The sequence below is a fragment of the Populus trichocarpa genome, chromosome 1 (genome assembly GCF_000002775.5).
Source record: "Populus trichocarpa isolate Nisqually-1 chromosome 1, P.trichocarpa_v4.1, whole genome shotgun sequence".
Lineage (NCBI taxonomy): Eukaryota > Viridiplantae > Streptophyta > Magnoliopsida > Malpighiales > Salicaceae > Populus > Populus trichocarpa.
In genome coordinates, this window is record NC_037285.2 from 26,339,230 (window position 1) to 26,356,507 (window position 17,278).

Sequence of the window (17,278 nt, forward strand, 5' to 3'; positions counted from 1 at the left end):
CCCTTTTTTCCCTGAAATTCATACCTGTAATCATCAAGGCTCCGCTTCATATTGAACACGTTATTAGGAAAGAAGAGGACAGCGTAAATATCTATCCAAGAAAAAATCCTCATCAAAATGATTACTCGAACAGCTGCACAGGATTACGAACCTGAGGTGGCCTACCACCGTCTGTGCTCGGAAGAGGAGGAAAGAAAACTCCAATTTCGATAAATTCTTACTTGCTCGGAAAGAAAAGAGAGAGTAAAATATGTTTTGAATTAAATGCACATGATAGTAATTTCCTTTTTTATATATTTATTTTCACGAATTAATAATAATAATACAAATTACACCCTCGAGTTTCTTTTTTTAAGTAACTTGAGGGTGTTTATATATATATTGAATGACACGGTAATTAATGCACCATTTAACCTTGCTTAAACCATAGTTAATAGCTCACACTTTACATAGGAAATAAATAAATATGCATCGCAACTGCCCAGTTGAATCTCCTTTCCTTTGACTTTGACCAGCACCCAGCATCACACGCCACGCCACGATATCACTACAGTGATCCAAATCATTCCGCGATTAATCTCCACTCTCTTCTGCCGATAAATTCATTCCTGAAAAACTCGCATCTTCAAAAATAACCGACGACGTTATTATTATATAATTTGTTTGGTGGTGGCCGGTGGGTAGTTTTTAAATCATTTTTTAAGTGTTTTCTATGTGTTAATATAAGAAGTTAAAAATATTATTTTAATATATTTTTAATAAAAATTCATCTATAAACAAATCATATACAACACATCAAGCACACGTATTATATTTGCCAAAGTTTTTTTAGTTTTAGAATATGATTTTTAAAAATAAAAAAAATCATGAGTTAATTGAAATTAATTTTTTTTAAGAAGAAAATTCATAATATTTCATTTATTTGGCATAAAACTTTATGAAAACTGGTTTTAATATTTAAACTCAATAAATCTCAAAATCAAATATATCTTGTTTTAAGAGTGATTATTTTCGATTCGGTTCGTTTTTTATAAAAAAAAAAGTAATCAAACCGAATTTTTTTTAAAAAAACCGAAACCGGTTCAAACCAACCGGTTTTGGTTCGGTTCGGTTTTTTTGACAAAAACCGGTTTGACTCGGTTTTTTTTTGTTTGGCTCAGTTTTTTCAGTTTGGGTTTGGTTCGGTTTGGTTTTTTCGGTTTCAGGCTTATAAAACCAAAACCGAACCGGTTGGTTTTTTTCAAAATTTTAATTGGTTTAATTGGTTTTTTTTTACGGTTCGGTTTTTTTATTTTTTTTTCTGATTTTCTCGATTTAATCGGTTTTTTAGTTTTTTGCTTGCTACTACCTTCTTGAGTTTTCATTTGACAAATTTAAAGACCCATGTATATGTTTCATACCTTTTAGGTTATTTTAATTTAGTGTTTCCAAATAAAAAGAATAAGCACATAAAAGACAAATTTATATCTGTTTAAAAAAGGTAAAGATAAATATATATGTTATTAAGATAATTCTGTAATAAAGTTTTTTATTCTTAAAATAAAAATCACAAAAAAACATATCCCTTTTATTTCCACTATCTCCGCAACTTTACAGTAACCAAACGCGGCATTCATTTCACAGCAAATTGCACCCATAAAGCTGATTTGCGCGCAGGTATCCAACTATCCTGCATTAAGTGTATTCACGCGCTCCAGTTGAGAGTGGCGTTGGATCTGATTGGCTACACCTGTGAAAGAACTGGAGAATCTAGGAATAAGAAAGGGAAATGGAAAGAAATAATGAAGTGAAAAGATGCAGAGAGTGAGAGTGAAACAGCATTGGATCCTGAAAAAGTTTGTTTTCTTTTTCTCTCACTTTCTTGCTTCCCAAACAACACCCTTTAATTCTCTCTCTTCCACTCCCCAAGAAAGTGCTGTGTGTGTGTGTGTGTATATATGCAAGAATTAAGAAAGGGAGGCATAGTACTATTGTACTAGACTGAACACTCCTCCTCAAGCTTTAGGCTTTCGTGGCTAGTCCATTGATAAAAAAAAAAGAGAAACACAGAATACTGAAAAAATATGAGTACTAAAAAGTAAAACTTCTCTGTTTTTACTTTTGTTCTTGTCTCGGGTTTTCAAGATTTATTTAGAGAAGAAACAGAAGAAGTGGTATAGATCATAGGAGGAGGCAATGGGAGCTAGGTGCTCCAAATTATCACTCTGTTGGTGGCCTTCCCATCTCAAATCAAATCTCAACTATTCCTCTGATCTTGGTAATCTAACTTACTTTTACTGCCACCAGCAGTACTATTTCATCTTCCTTCATTTTCTCACTGCATTCTCTCTCTCTTTTTTCCCTCAGTGATTAGGGTTTAATCTATTTCTCTTTCTTGTTTTTGGGCTTTAATAAATAATACATAAACTTGTGTGTTTAGAGAATGGGGAGTTATTGCCTGGTGGGTTTAGAGAGTACAGTTTGGAGCAGCTAAGAGCTGCCACGTCAGGGTTCAGTTCGGACAACATAGTATCAGAACACGGAGAGAAAGCTCCGAATGTAGTTTACAGAGGAAAGCTTCAAGAAGATGATCGCTGGATTGCTGTTAAACGCTTTAACAAGTCTGCTTGGCCTGATTCTCGCCAATTCCTTGTCTGTAATTTCAATTTTTTTTTCCATTTTTCTTTTAATGTTAATCTTGCTCTCAGTTCTAAGCTTTTTGTGACTTTGCTGTGGTCGGATTTTTATTATATAGGAGGAGGCTAGAGCAGTGGGGCAGTTAAGGAATGAAAGATTGGCCAATTTGATAGGGTGTTGCTGTGAAGGAGAGGAGAGGTTACTTGTTGCTGAGTTTATGCCTAATGAGACTCTCTCTAAGCATCTTTTTCATTGTAAGGCCAGCTTTACTCTTCATCCTTAATATTTTTTTTTGAAAATAGTTAAGCATTAGTTGGAATTAATGATAATGTGTAAAAAAATGAATTTGGGTTCAGGGGAGAATCAGCCGATGAAATGGGCTATGAGGTTGAGAGTGGCTCTTTATTTAGCTCAAGCTTTGGAGTACTGTAGTAGTAAAGGAAGGGCATTGTACCATGACTTTAATGCATATAGAATTTTGTTTGACCAGGTGCGTACTATATTTTCTCTCTCTTATAAAAAAACCAACTTACTTGATTTCATGATCTGTGATTTCATGATCTGCATCTTAAATTGAGTTAGCACTTGTCAGGATGGTAACCCGAGGCTCTCCTGCTTTGGCCTGATGAAGAACAGTAGAGATGGAAAGAGCTACAGTACAAATTTGGCATTCACCCCTCCCGAGTACTTGAGAACTGGTATTAAGTGAAGCTCGTGTGTTTGCTTGCTTGGATTTGTATACATTGGGTGCCAATATTGTCAATATACTATTGATTGAGCTTAATGTAGATGTTTATGTATGGCAGGAAGAGTGACACCGGAGAGCGTGGTTTATAGCTTTGGCACCCTATTACTTGATCTTCTCAGTGGAAAACATATCCCTCCAAGCCATGTAATATATATTCTTTTTGAACTAATAATTTTTTGAGGTTGAATTTCCGTATGGATTTCTCCTAGCATTTCTAAATGATATTTAGTTGCTCGAAAATTAATTTGTGTTTTCAATTTATCTTGAATTGAGGTCAGAATTTTCGTGGTAAACAATTAGCTTTTAATACTTGAAATTTGGATTGTATGGTGCCCGATCATTTCTGCAATTCAGATAAAATTTTGACCTAAATACTGCCTTTTCCCTTCACTTGCTTCTTTGGCAGGCACTTGACCTTATACGCGGAAAAAATTTTCTGATGCTGATGGACTCTTGTTTGGAGGGTCATTTTTCAAACGATGATGGAACTGAACTTGTGCGTTTAGCTTCACGTTGCTTACAGTTTGAAGCTCGTGAGAGGCCCAATGCAAAATCTCTTGTCACTGCTCTCACTCCTCTTCTAAAAGATACTCAGGTGTGTCATTTATTCCTATGCCAGGCAATGCACTCATGTATGAGCCATTTTGTTGGTATTTTTATAGTGTTGCTCTTTCTGTTAAAGTTTTCATCATGTAAATTAAAATGGTGCATTTGTTTAATATATTATATCATCTCAGTTACCGGTATTTAGCAGGTTCCATCCTATATTTTGATGGGTATTCCACATGGAACTGAATCCCCAAAGCAAACAATGTCATTGACACCTCTAGGGGAAGCTTGCTCAAGACTGGATCTTACTGCAATACATGAAATGCTGGAAAAGGTGGGATACAATGATGATGAGGGAATTGCAAATGAGGTTGGTATCTAGTGCATATTTTGTTTGGTTTTTGACAAAAAGCTTTGCCTGAGTTGAAAAATGCTGTTAATGTCTCTGGGTTGTCTGATGGTTTGATTTACATATTGATATCCATTGTTTCTTTTATTTCCATCATTTTTCAGTCAGCAGAAATTACCATTTCTCATCCAGTCATACGAGTTTGTTCCAATATTTCATCTCATTCCTTGTTCACAATTGACATTTCAAATATTGTAACTCAGAATTTGGAAGTGCTTTTTATTGATCATTTCAAACTGCTAGAAAACTATGAAAAGTATCAGACTCCTTTGGCATATAAAAGTCTACTTGGAAATACGAGGGATAACCCATCCAAAACAGATAATAATCATTTTCTCCCATGCTGAAAGTTTTATTTTACAACATGGTAATAAACAGAAAAGTACTTTGATTACCCTTTTCAATTATTAACATGTTAACAAAGTTGACCTTTTATTTTATTTTTGTACCTTTACTTTACGCTGAGTGTAATTGAATTTTTTTTTTGCCTTGTAGCTTTCCTTCCAAATGTGGACAGATCAGATACAGGAAACGCTGAATTGTAAGAAACGTGGTGATGCTGCTTTTCGAGCTAAAGATTTTAACGCTGCCATTGATTGTTATACTCAAGTAAGTCATATTAATTGACAACTGCAGAGACATTTCTGATATAGGCCGTGACATGGTAAAATGTATGGTTGCTGCACATCTTTACTGTTATGTGATATGGAAGAGATAGGTAAAGGGATAGGATATGCTCTTCTACATTTGGAATACTTTAATGAAATAATTGGTTGTCCTACAACTCTATAACAGAAGAAGCGAGGCCTGTCCTTTACAAGAAAGGAAACACTATTATAAAGATGCTGTTTTTATATTGAAGCAAACTTTGTTTCATAACTCTATCAGCATTTCAAATAGCTTCGCCTTGCCATGGATTAAAATATTCCCGTTAGTTTAGTTACTGATTTGATGGAAAGTCATAGAATGTACGTACAGTTTTACCTAATTGTAGGATATAACTTTCCTTTTCTGGTTGTGTAGTTTATCGATGGCGGGACCATGGTATCTCCAACTGTATTTGCTAGACGCTGTTTGTGCTACTTGATAAGTGACTTGCCACAACAAGCTCTTGGAGATGCTATGCAAGCTCAAGCAGTTTCTCCCGAGTGGCCCACTGCCTTCTATCTTCAAGCTGCTTCCCTCTTTAGCCTCGGGATGGACACTGATGCACAGGAAACTCTAAAAGATGGCTCATCTTTAGAAGCTAAAAATCATGGAAACTGAAAATGTATAGCCTTTCGTATTTATTTTTTTCCTTTTAAACTTGCGCACTCCATGTATTCATCTCTATTTGTTTCCTTTTGCGCTTGAATTACTGCAGCACCACACGGGTTAACTGTATTATTTATATGCTTGGTGCACGTGTCATTATCATTTTGATCAGAACTCCAAGACCTTGACTATATGGCAACATGTTGTTTGTATTTGGATTAATAATACATCCACCACAAGCGAAAGCAAAATTAGCTTGTGTTTGGTGATGCAATTCCAAGCACTTCTCAGTTGAAAAAACATCAAAATGACAAGCCTTTTATGACTCCTGGAACGTCTTTCTTAGGAAACCAGAGTCGCCAACGAATGCCAAATTTTGAGTGAAATGAATTGGAAAGCTGGAATTTAGACAGGTGCCCGTTTTATGGATCACTCGGACAGATCATCTGAACTCAGCTGATTAGTGATCTCCTGGGGCGACTTGACTCTGGCTGGATAGCCTAGTTTAACATCAAAGTTGCGCGGATAAAATGACTTCACGGTAGCACCAAACGGAAAAGGAATGTCTACATGTGCCTGAGAAACTTGGTTGCACTAATGGCAACCTGGTGGAAGAGAAGAAATGACCGCTCCTTCTTATGTTAGGAGTTAGGACTACGAACATTGAAAATGCTATGACATTAGTGCTACCAAAATCAATTATCAATAAAGCACCAGTAAGTTTTTTAGTTCCTCAGAGGGACAATTTGCCATCTGAACCGTACATGCAAATACTCAATTTTTCTACCAAAAACAGATATAGCCAATAACCTACAGTTTCACCAAATGCTGTAAGATGTAACATTAAACAGGAGTCGAGTAATGTTCAATTAATATTCATTACACAATTTTAATTCATGCACCAAAAACTGCCAATAATAACACAGCATTACGCGACAAATTTAACATGTAAATGACACAGATCTTGTACTACAGGAATAAGATGAACTCTCATCAGTAAGAACCCAAGGCCAAAAAATTAATCTTACTTGAAGTAAAAGCTAAACGACAGAGAAAGAACTGCAATTAATTCTTAAGCAAATGAAGATGACATCATAGATTAGAGATGAGAAAAATGACAACAAAGTGATTTTTAGTCCCCTTCCTCTGCGCATGTAACATGTATTCATGTAGAACAAATTTCAAATCCGAGCAGGTCCGAGTTTCACATTGGACGTTGACCAGCACTAAGCATCTGGCCAATGATACCATTCACCTGGAAAAAACATTTGAGCTTTGATTACATACCATCCAAGAGCTCGAAAATGATGTTATAGCAGAAGTATGAAATGGCCAAAAGCACACACATTTTCAAAGCAACCACATATGTTTGTTGAGGTACAGAGGGAAAGCAAATATCAGCATTTAATATGTAACCGTATAACAATTCTTCATGTTTATATATAATTACAATGAATGCTTAAATGTTCCAACAAATGTGGAACCATTTGATAGTATATAGAAGTAGAAGTCACGCATTATGAATATTAGCCATTTTATAATTGGGTGTCTATGGATATGCTTAGAACAATTTAAATGATGATAGTGACAGCCAAAACATTAGAGAAAGTTTAGTCTTTCTGATTAAAACTACAACTACTACTGAAATGCATCCAACAACTGCAACTATACAAAAGATTGAATGTCCACAGGTCGAGGTACATGCTAGCAAGATTTTGCAGGCAAGTCTTGAATAGAAATGACAGGAAAAGTAGCAAATGAAATATTGAGCTGATAAAAGCAAGAAACATGATATCATTACTTGTGATGTACACCTAAAAAAACTAATACTCGTACAAATGGATACATCTGACAAAATTGTTTCACACAACTGCATTTAAAAATATCAACATGCATGAATTGGTTAAAACAGATGTTTGTTTATTAACTAAAGTTCCAAGTATTGCTAAACAATAAAGAGTTGTAAAAGTCGAACAGCTAGTTGAAAAAAGGTAAACAACCTACCGCCCAGTATTTTGAAACACATCTGTCAACACAACTATTTTCACCCATGTTTAGCTCAGCATCCTTGTGCCTGAACATGAAGAAAAAACATCAAAGTTGAAGAACAGTCCAAAAAACAATAAAAATGAATGTAAAGTTCAGATACTTTCAGCACTTTCATAAGGATCCCTAACAACTAGAAGAAAAACAAAAAACAAGAAGTACCTTTTGTCAATGCACTTGTTGAAACATGTATTAAGAAGCCTGAATAAACAAAATAAAATGAGGCGCTCAGGAAATTCTGTATAGAAATAGGAACCGTCAAAAGAATAATTCTGGAAGCATATATCACCAAAATGCATGACCATAAGCATATATCAAGATAGCCAGGTGGTCTATCAAAACAATCCCATCCAAAAACATCAAAGTTAAAAAAACGCTTCGGTAAACAGCAAAATCCTAGCACTTCAATACTCATAGTAGCTTTTTACATAATCTGAGAATCAAATAAACCATAAAAGAGAACGAGAATAATGAAAATGAAACATGCATAAAAAGCAACCGGGAAAACATTGTAATTGTTTAATAAACAAAAGCCCCCAGTTACCCAAACATATCCAATGCTTAGGCTTTTCCCTCTTGCTAGTATAACACAAAAGGATCATCATATTACCTGTTAAACAACTCGACTCTGTATTCCATCTCGGTCGCAGCCATGCCATAGGCCTACACCACCATCATTAAAAACCAAAAACTCAAAGCACTGATAGAAATCCACAAAAATAACAGCAATAACATTTCAATCAAAATATATAAATAGAACAACAAAGCAAATACTAGTATTCAAAACCAAGCAATGAATCACCATAAATAATAATAAAAAAAGGGTATCTACTTCAGTGCCTAGAAGTCCCATAAGAGAAGAGAAAAATCTGAAATGAAAAGACCCACCTGTTCTTTGGAGACACCAGCTGGTAGACCAACGTTGTTGGCAGCCATTCTATTCCCTGTGCACACAGCACAAGAAAACAGCTATCAATCCATAATACCTTTATTTTCAAAAGTAATTTAGAACGAAATCGAATCCAAACTTACAGTGTAAGAAGAGTAGAAGGAGCCGCGAGATGGATGGGAATTAGGGTTTTAGGAGGAGAGAGACCACCGTGTGTGTATTCTTTTGCAAAAGAAAAGGTAGTGAGTTGATGATGATGTCACAGCCCAATAAGAAGAAGCCACGCAATCAAAACCCGAATGAAGCTGAGGGAGCAAACTGTAAATCCGAGACAAAAAGGGGACACGTGTACAAATAAAAACACTTAAGTAAGACTGAGCCTAGTTTCACAATTTAGGGTTTAGCTGTTTTGGGGTTTTGGATAGAGAAGAAGAAGAGTGGAGAAAGAAAGAAGCACAGAAATCAGAGCGTCCACAATAATAAACAGGTAAGAGACGAAAGAGATGCTCTCTATCCAACCTTAAAAATAAAATAAAATAAAATAAAATAAAAAGATCTTGTTTTTGGTTAGGAATGGAGCACGGTTCAGTGAGGGATCCAAGCAGCGCAACCTTCTGTTTTGTAGACGAAGATCATACTCTCGCAAACTCTGTCAGATTCGCCTTGAATCAAGAGTCTCTACTCCTCTTTGTCCCTTAATTTTTATTTTTATTTGTTTGTTTTAATGAAATAATTATGGTTGTGGTGGCTTTGCAGTCCAAGGGTATCATTCTGTGGATACAGCATTCCTCATCCTTCTGATGCTAAGGTTAATATTCGAGTACAGACTACAGGTAGGTCGTTAATCATCCCTCCTCTCCTCTCTAATGCTACTACCTATGCATACATTATTGTTAGAATCTCCCCTGATTTTCAAGACTAGATTGATTCTGTTATGATGAGGACATTTGATAATTCTATTTTTATGTATTTTGGATTTTGTTAAGCCTTAGTTTCCCAGTTTCAATTACTGTATGGATTTCAATTTGGTTCATTTACCTTCTCTGGGCATGTACTTGTAGATTAGAGTTGAAGCCAACTATTGATCCGTCTTATCCCAGTTATTGGTTATCAGGAACTCTTCTCAGTCCAACTCTAAGAATCTCACTAGCAGCTTGCTGCAAATGTTGGGGTTCCTCTTTGAGATGTGCTTCTTTTCGCTAAACTAAACTAGTTTGTCTTTGATCGAATACCCCACTCCTATTTCCTTCCTGGTAACAGTTTGTGATCAAGGTGCTATTAAGATTTTCAATGCAAATTAACCAATACCTAGCAGTCTTATTACATGAATCATGTATCTTCTCTGTCAATCATTCACAAGACCTTGACCTTTTAAATGATCATGCAACTACATCAATTTTCTTCCTGGTTTCCCATTTATGTTTTTTGAGTTTTGATTTCTTGCCTGTACCTTTTGCAGGTGATCCAGCTAGGGAGGTGTTGAAGGATGCATGTCAGAATTTGATGGTGATGTGCCAGCACGTCAGGAGCACTTTGGACAAGGCTGTTGATGATTATAGAAGCAATCCCACAGATATGGATACAAAATAATGGTTGAGATTGATGTAACCGACTGAGATCTTGATATGTAACCTACTTTTTATGAGTGTAGCTGAATATATTTGATCTAATTTAGTCAGTGATTCTTATATGATTTGTGTTGTATCATTTTGAATGGATATTTCTGCTATCGTAGTTAAGCAGAGACGGAGAGCTATTCATGAAGCAGGCAGGATGGGGCATTTTTTTATGTTTTTTCCTGTCTTCGCATACGAAGGTGTGATTTGTCCCCATTTGATATGTAGAAAATCACAGAATGGTCCAAGTGATTTATAGAACTGCTGCAAATTGGAATTTAGGTACTAGGTAGTGCATTGCTTGAGTTAGTGAACACCTGGGCGTGATAATAACCAAACAGAGATTCATCTCTGCTCCAGATACTACAATCATCCAAAATTGGAAACTATGGCTCTTAAACATAGAAAGGACAACAGGCAGGAGTTGCAAGTAAAGAAGCCAACAATTTATGTGTAAGTTACAGAGACGGGTAAGTTACAGATGTGGCACAGGCTAAGAGAAGGAATAGAGCATCAAAAACAGGCACTTGATGGAATGGGGGTCGCACCTCGTCCCTGATGCCAATAAAATGCCACGACTTGCTTCTCAGTTCACGAGAGGATTTTAAAGTGAAAGAGCCAAGAAATGACAAAGGCCACCACCATGCAGGCAAGCAAGAAATTCATAATGCGGCGACTATGCCAAAATGTTTGGGTCTCCACAAGGATCAGAGGACCTGCTGGTGCTGATAAGACTGCAGCACTAGCATTATGGGGTACATTTGTCTGCTCGCCTGCAACACCAAGTGCAGTGGCACCACATATCTCGCATGTCCTGTGAAAACAGGAACAAATACAATGGAGCACAACGGTATTAAGACAAATTAGAACTTTAATCAAAATTAAATGGCCATAAAACTAAACATGGAGTCTCGAACAAGGTAACGTGTTGAGTTTTTGGCTAAAACGGTATGTTGGCATAATGCAGCAAATGTATACAAAACTCACTGCAGAAAGCTTAAATTAGTGGCACGTATACACAACCCTTCTTACAGACAACGAAGGCAACATGTTGGAAAAACACACTTCTTTCAGTATATGAGAAACAACAAGACCTTTGACAGTGGGTAAAACCACCATAGCATGACAAAAATCCCCAAGAAATGGCTGTTATATACAGAGAAAAGGAGAGGCAATGAGAGCCAAATGAAGATCTGTGTTCTGTATAAGAATATGTAATGATTCACAAATGGAAGACAAAGGGAGAAGTTTGCATACATAACAAGCACTCCTGATGTTTGGAGAATCTCCCTAAACTGAATTTCATATTACTGCAATCAAAATTCTCCTGCCAGTTTCCAAAGCTTGGATCATTTGTACAAACATCAGGAATTAGAAAATGATCAGACAAAGGATGTTGGACCGAAGATTAATTAATCTTGTCGAGGTAAATTATTCATATTGTCATCAAGAAACTTGAAGCGAACCTAGCCCAAAGGAGTACAATAATTGAAGCTTCGTGCTTCAGTAAAGCAAGGACAACTGATCATGGGAAACAGACAATCAAATGTTATGTGCATAGATAGAGACAATAAACCAGAAGAAGACACTTACTTCTAGACATTCATAGAATCAGAATTTCTGCAGATGAATTTTTTTCATATTAGTAGAGAAGCACTTGTCTACTTCTCAAAGTCAATACTTGCACATAGAGAAATGTGTACGAGCGTGCATTGGTCCCCACACTTCACGCTTTATAATATGTAACCATTATAAACCTTTTATGCTGTGATTTATTAGGAAACTTAGCTTTGGTTCAAGTCAGGGTGACCACAAGAATCGCTACTTCCACATGATTTCTACTTGGCCTTCAATTTTACAGTTCTGTTCCCCCTTATTCGACTAGGTCACAAAGAAGCAAAAGAATAAAGACAGCTATAACCGCAGCATGACAGGAACAAGTGCTAATAGTAGCTGCAGAGTGGTTAGTTGGGTTCACGTCAAGCACAAGGAGGAAACTGAGAAACTTTGTCTAGGTACATTTGGAGATTTGAATGTGCTGATATGTGATTAATTACATAAATAACCAGAACAGGAATTGTTGAGTTTAACTGGTCATTGATCAAGAAGGATCTAACTCAAGCGTTACAAACTTATGCCTTGGTTACTTTTCACTAGAAACAGTAGAAGACAATACCTCTCTCATTTAATTAGTCCCAACCCTAAGCAACTTCAATTATTCTAAGGAAACCAATTATACAAAAAGATAAAAGAAGAGTAAAGAAAAGGTCTTTAACATATCCCTTGTTGTTCTTACTCCAAAACTGACTCTATGTTGCCTTGTTGTTCTTGCTCCTCAAGGGGAGGTTTCTATTAATGATTAATAAAAACTCAGAAGAAATACTACAGAAATGGGAAAGCTACATTTACAAGTTGACATGACGAATCAAATCAGAGCAATATAATCAAGAAGATCCCAAGATCCTATAGCAAACACTTCAAGTCACCTACATGCTGGATCGAACAAATTGGAACTGAAAATCCCTTAAATTCCGAAAACCAACAAAACTCTAACAAGAATTTTTGAACAAGCAGAACATATTATACCTTAGAAACACTTTCTCACAACCATAATGTAGAGTTCTTCAAAACCATCACATGGATATTCTGATTTTCTGACAAATAGACTGATTCAACAAAGGAAGATAAACTTTTTTAACAAAAAGAAAATGGAAAAGTTAGTCTTTACTCACGTGTTACCCTTGATTTTGAACCAAGTCTCTGCACATTTCTTGTGTGCAGCACCCAAATCACCCTTACAGGAACACCCCAACTCAATAGCTCCTCCACATTCTTGCTCGCTAGTCTCCAAACCCAAGTGACAAATTCTACAATCTCTCTGAGTCTTGTTGTCCGAATGCACCTCCATATCCAAAGCTCCACTCTCCAAATCCACCTCTGACAAGCAATCTGACTCCGAAGAGTTCCTATGAGCCCCAATCTCACCAGAGAGTGAGATGTCACTGCTGCTGGCACTGAAATGAACTCTATCAAAATGGGGAGTGTGTGTAGCTGGCATTTTGAGAGAACCCAGAAAGGAGAAATTTGATGAAAGTGCCAAAGGCTGGGGGTTAGCCTAAAGGGTCTCTTTAAAGCATTCGCTTCATCAATTCTCAAGAGAAGAGAGGTAGCAGTAAGAGAGAGAGGGAGAGAGAGGGCTAAGTTCAGAGTTTAGGACAGATGAAGGAGTGTTAAAGGGAAGCAAGAGATACAGGTGGTGTTTGTTTCTTTCTCAACTTTCTTTCCTTTTCTGAAAACTCTCTCTCAATATCTGTGTGTCAGTTTATGGCAGTGTTGGGGAAAAGGAAACGCAAGGAAACCTCTTTTGTTAAGGTGGTGCAGAGCAGAATTATTATGGAAACTGTGGGGAATAATGAATTGAAACTCTCAAGCTTTATCTTTTCCTCTCTTGGTATTAACCAAATTATCTTCCTTTTTATTTATTATGTTCTACAGAAGATTGGCTCACAATCAATCATGGTGTCCTTTTCTTTTCTTTTCTTTTTTTCTCAGGAAATTAAAAAAGATTTATTGTCCGTTTTGCAGCTCATCACTTGTCAATGCTGCTTGATAAACACTAGGAATGTTCCTCCTCCTAGCTACTGGCCAACAAACGGAGAAAGAACCAAAGTTATTAAACAAGGCATGTATTCCAGGTTGGACGTTCTTAAACAGCCATGAGTTATATGTTGTACGGTTTTACTCAATTTTTTAATTATTTTTTTTCAATGGTTTTAATCTTTTTTCAAAAAACTTAATATTTCATCGATTTTAAGACAACCACTTTAAGCTATATTTTAATTTATAAACCAATTCAAACTAAATTAATTTTAAATTAAATGTTTTTCTAAACTTAGATAAGCTTTATTTTAACCTTTTTAAGAAATCATATTGTTTTTAAACAAATTTTTTAAGTCATGAACATAATAATACACACATACACATATATATATATTAAAAAAAATGTGTAACTTGCTACTTTATGATTTCAGTTTCGATCCCTTGTGGTTGCTAATACGATAACTATTGAAAATTTATATAATTATTAATTTTAGAACATGTAAAATTAGTTAAAATAAATACAAATTCTAATCCGAATACTCAAATTAATAAAAAAAAATATATAATATAATAGTAGTACGTAGCCATTGTGAAATGTGAGCTCATTTACAACAAAGTCTGGCCCAATACAATTAATCGAAGACGCAAATGCAAAAGCAAGTCTAGGAGGAAAAGAGGGAAGGCCATGGAAAAAATCCAAAACCCCATTGCAGAACAATAGCTTCTCTTATTCAAGGAGAGCTGAAGGGACCCTGAGCCCCTCAAGACAAAAGAAGGTATCGTGTCATTTTTTGTCCCCTTGCTATGGAACGAGAAAGTGACCCTTGTGATACAAAGAGGGTACCACTCTCTGGCCCGCCTGACCTGACATTCAAGTTTTGGGATGCAAGGCAAAGTGGAAGCCTTCTTTTCACTGTGGCCCTGCGAGGAGGAGGAATTGGGCATCCAACACCTGTTGGAAATGGCAAAGTGGAAGCCGTAGACCAGTCAAAACAACTTTGTCTTCTCCTTGTCCAGAATATATATATATAGGAACCTCAGGTTTTGCTGCCTTTTTACAGTCGGTAATGGGCTAGAGATCACAAAATTATGCAATACATGGAGTGCAATTGTTTTCTACTGCTATTTTTTCTTCCTTTATCAATTGGGAATTTACAGCAACTATGTATGTGTGATTTATTGGAGTTTGTTTATAGAAACAGACAGCATGCATTGCTATGGAGCATGGACAAAGTGTTGATTCAGATAGATATTACAAGCTTTTTCTTATGCTCTAAAGCGAAAACAGAGTTGGTGATTGCTGAGGAGAAATATTTTACTGAAATAATTATGTTGGAGATCATTCCAAAACACAAAGATACCTACAGGCGTGCATAGAAAGGACTCCTAATTATAATTAGCACAGTGACTGTAGGACAGAACATAAATGGAAACAAGCTGTGTGTTCTTCTTCTTCTTTGACTAAAGATCATACGTGATCCCTAATTGATAAAATTAAAGTAAATTACTCCAGTGACGGGATCAAATGGCTGTCGGAGCCCAAGCGACATCAGCACCACCATATAGTTGCAGGACTGCATCACCATTACTTCTAGTCTGGCACATGGCACGGCGAGGATTGGCACACAGGTTTGGCAAATAAACTCCTGCATCTACGTAGATTATTTTAGCGTACGAAATGTTTGACACATGAAATGAAAGAATAGGTATTTGTAGTAGCAGATAGATAAAGAATGAGTGGACGATGAGATACAAACAGTCAAACAATGCCGGCAAGCTTAATAGCATGACTCTGAGCAAAGTTTAGTCAAAAACTGCGGCTGAAGAAGAGAATCCGATGAGATACAAACAGTGTTTCTATCGAGGCCACATGCATTCATCAGATTCAATCAACTCGTTCAGTGTTGTATCTACACAACAACCTCTGATGTCTTGCCATGGTACTTAATTCTATCTTTCGTCGAGTGATTCTCTAGCAAGCATCGCTTCCCAGAAGTTGCAATTGAGTATGAGCAAAGATCAATCGGCAAGTGCTCACATACAAGCTCACCAGCTGGATAAATTAATACATACCATGTCAAACAACAAAACAAGTCAATACATAATAGTGGTATAAAAGATCATAAAGTACTTGTTTGGCATCAGATTAAATCTGATTTTCCTTAAAATATAATTTTTTAAAAAATTAATTTTATAAGTGTTTTTGGATAATTTTAATATATATATTAATTTATCACTTCTGGACTGGACTTCTTTAATCATTGCACATAAAAAGTAGTTTCTTTTTGGGTGCATGCGCATACAAAGTTCTTTTCGACTTCAGACTTTGCTCCAGTATCCTCCTCGATCTGCAAGGGAGGAAAAAGATCGATCGACCACCAGGACCGCAAGATGTTCCATAAAAATTCGGCATGAGAAAACATCTGCAAGCATTCGTGATCTTCTTGGAAATCATGCTCGGTGGGAAGTCACTCGAAGCAATGAACAAGATCATGTCCCTTCTCATCAGCGATATAATGTACTATTTACTTCGAAGACTGTCGTGAACATGGTGGAGAATCCGATACAAGCTGGCTGAAAGATGGAACAAGGCATCAACCTGACCGCCGGACTTGACTGATTTGTTTGTAAACTACTACGAGATTACAATTGTTGAGAAAAAGTTGGTCCAGTACTTATTTCTTCGTCACTGAAGCATATTTTTTTCGATTCGGTTCTTCAAAATTGATTTTATTCAACCCTGATTTGATTGTTTGTTTCGATGAATTTGATGTGTGGTTTTTGCAAAATAAAAAAACATTCGAGAATTTGGTCTCGCTACTGCATTCCGAAGCCTAACAAGCCGGTAAGGGATGAAGATTCAAAATAGGCGGGAGGCTTGCAAATGAAGAAGTAATAAGTACTCGAATCGGGAAATGAGCTAGCCTAAGCATTATAATTGAAGGGGCTAAGATTGAATTTGAGGGGGGGAAAACAGCTCTACAATTGAGACAGCAAATGAAATGAAAGAAAAAAAAAAGAGAAGAAAAATTGTTTGTCGGAGCTACACCAGAGCTAAGACTACGACACGCATTGTCTTGGAAGAAAGTCCCAGTCAAAATAATTCTAAAAATACCTAAAAAAACCATTAATAAATATCGAAAGGAGCTCCACGCGCCTCTTCAATATGGTGTCTCTCTTTTAAGTCGATGCATCAGTTGCACATGTAAACTATTTTTTTAGTCACTTTCCTTTAAATTAATATTTGATTGTATAATTATTCTTCAATTGAATTTTAAATTGCATCTTACTCGAGTACATGCCCTTTTCTTTCATGTTAATCCCATATTTTCTCATAACTTCTCAATTTAGTATCAAATTTCCTTCCGACCTAAAACATCGAGGCCTAGCTAAGAAGAAAATAACGGAAAGGAACAGAAAGATATATGTGATCTCCCAGGTTAGCGCATTATAGTTGTATCTATGATTCAGATTATAAATTTAATGATTAACCTAGTTAGCTCAAGATTATTCAATATATTATTTATTTAATATTAAAAAAATAAAATCTT

At 36.1% G+C, this 17,278-nt stretch overlaps 4 protein-coding genes across 6 annotated transcripts; 2 read left to right on the top strand and 2 right to left on the bottom strand.

Moving 5' to 3' along the window:
• Nucleotides 1–1,685: 1,685 nt before the first annotated feature.
• LOC7485678 (serine/threonine-protein kinase BSK5) lies at nucleotides 1,686–5,712 on the top strand. Of its 2 annotated transcripts, none has more exons than XM_024593851.2 (10): nucleotides 1,686–2,257; nucleotides 2,420–2,631; nucleotides 2,735–2,870; nucleotides 2,973–3,106; nucleotides 3,209–3,314; nucleotides 3,423–3,508; nucleotides 3,771–3,959; nucleotides 4,116–4,283; nucleotides 4,818–4,931; nucleotides 5,346–5,712. In XM_024593851.2, exons 1-10 carry the CDS (start codon nucleotides 2,176–2,178, stop codon nucleotides 5,586–5,588), a joined length of 1,470 nt encoding a protein of 489 aa, XP_024449619.1. In that variant the 5' UTR covers nucleotides 1,686–2,175; the 3' UTR covers nucleotides 5,589–5,712. The 2 variants fall into 2 exon arrangements, with proteins under 2 accessions (XP_024449619.1, XP_024449620.1); XM_024593852.2 differs by having other exon boundaries at nucleotides 1,693–2,257; nucleotides 4,119–4,283.
• A 680-nt stretch (nucleotides 5,713–6,392) lies between these two features.
• Nucleotides 6,393–8,796, bottom strand: LOC7478561 (mitochondrial import inner membrane translocase subunit TIM10). Of its 2 annotated transcripts, none has more exons than XM_024593853.2 (6): nucleotides 8,655–8,796; nucleotides 8,511–8,566; nucleotides 8,233–8,285; nucleotides 7,785–7,823; nucleotides 7,581–7,650; nucleotides 6,393–6,831 (listed from the first exon to the last, which is right to left on the bottom strand). In XM_024593853.2, exons 2-6 carry the CDS (start codon nucleotides 8,556–8,558, stop codon nucleotides 6,781–6,783), a joined length of 261 nt encoding a protein of 86 aa, XP_024449621.1. In that variant the 5' UTR covers nucleotides 8,559–8,566; nucleotides 8,655–8,796; the 3' UTR covers nucleotides 6,393–6,780. The 2 variants fall into 2 exon arrangements, with proteins under 2 accessions (XP_024449621.1, XP_024449622.1); XM_024593854.2 differs by having other exon boundaries at nucleotides 7,785–7,860; nucleotides 8,655–8,758.
• Nucleotides 8,797–8,839: 43 nt separating this feature from the next.
• LOC7485677 (uncharacterized) lies at nucleotides 8,840–10,201 on the top strand. Its single transcript, XM_002299802.4, has 4 exons — nucleotides 8,840–8,998; nucleotides 9,083–9,185; nucleotides 9,268–9,344; nucleotides 9,971–10,201. Exons 2-4 carry the CDS (start codon nucleotides 9,085–9,087, stop codon nucleotides 10,099–10,101), a joined length of 309 nt encoding a protein of 102 aa, XP_002299838.1. The 5' UTR covers nucleotides 8,840–8,998; nucleotides 9,083–9,084; the 3' UTR covers nucleotides 10,102–10,201.
• Nucleotides 10,202–10,433: 232 nt separating this feature from the next.
• LOC7485676 (uncharacterized) lies at nucleotides 10,434–13,561 on the bottom strand. Its single transcript, XM_002298296.4, has 2 exons — nucleotides 12,860–13,561; nucleotides 10,434–10,941 (listed from the first exon to the last, which is right to left on the bottom strand). Exons 1-2 carry the CDS (start codon nucleotides 13,183–13,185, stop codon nucleotides 10,719–10,721), a joined length of 549 nt encoding a protein of 182 aa, XP_002298332.1. The 5' UTR covers nucleotides 13,186–13,561; the 3' UTR covers nucleotides 10,434–10,718.
• Between the last annotated feature and the right edge of the window lie 3,717 nt (nucleotides 13,562–17,278).

Bases quoted from the DNA above. Each gene is read 5' to 3' on its own strand.
- LOC7485678 (XM_024593851.2), top strand. From the start codon at position 2,176: ATGGGAGCTAGGTGCTCCAAATTATCACTCTGTTGGTGGCCTTCCCAT. The intron at 2,632-2,734 runs GTCTGTAATTTC...TTTATTATATAG, and splicing joins CTGATTCTCGCCAATTCCTT to GAGGAGGCTAGAGCAGTGGG. The intron at 3,509-3,770 runs GTAATATATATT...CTTCTTTGGCAG, and splicing joins AACATATCCCTCCAAGCCAT to GCACTTGACCTTATACGCGG.
- LOC7478561 (XM_024593853.2), bottom strand. From the start codon at position 8,558: ATGGCTGCCAACAACGTTGGTCTACCAGCTGGTGTCTCCAAAGAACAG. The intron at 7,824-8,232 runs GTAATATGATGA...TTGTTTATTCAG, and splicing joins AGAGTCGAGTTGTTTAACAG to GCTTCTTAATACATGTTTCA. The intron at 6,832-7,580 runs GTAGGTTGTTTA...TGTTTTTTCCAG, and splicing joins GTGTTTCAAAATACTGGGCG to GTGAATGGTATCATTGGCCA.
- LOC7485677 (XM_002299802.4), top strand. From the start codon at position 9,085: ATGGAGCACGGTTCAGTGAGGGATCCAAGCAGCGCAACCTTCTGTTTT. The intron at 9,186-9,267 runs GTCTCTACTCCT...GTGGCTTTGCAG, and splicing joins AGATTCGCCTTGAATCAAGA to TCCAAGGGTATCATTCTGTG. The intron at 9,345-9,970 runs GTAGGTCGTTAA...TACCTTTTGCAG, and splicing joins TATTCGAGTACAGACTACAG to GTGATCCAGCTAGGGAGGTG.
- LOC7485676 (XM_002298296.4), bottom strand. From the start codon at position 13,185: ATGCCAGCTACACACACTCCCCATTTTGATAGAGTTCATTTCAGTGCC. The intron at 10,942-12,859 runs GTGAGTAAAGAC...CTGTTTTCACAG, and splicing joins TTCAAAATCAAGGGTAACAC to GACATGCGAGATATGTGGTG.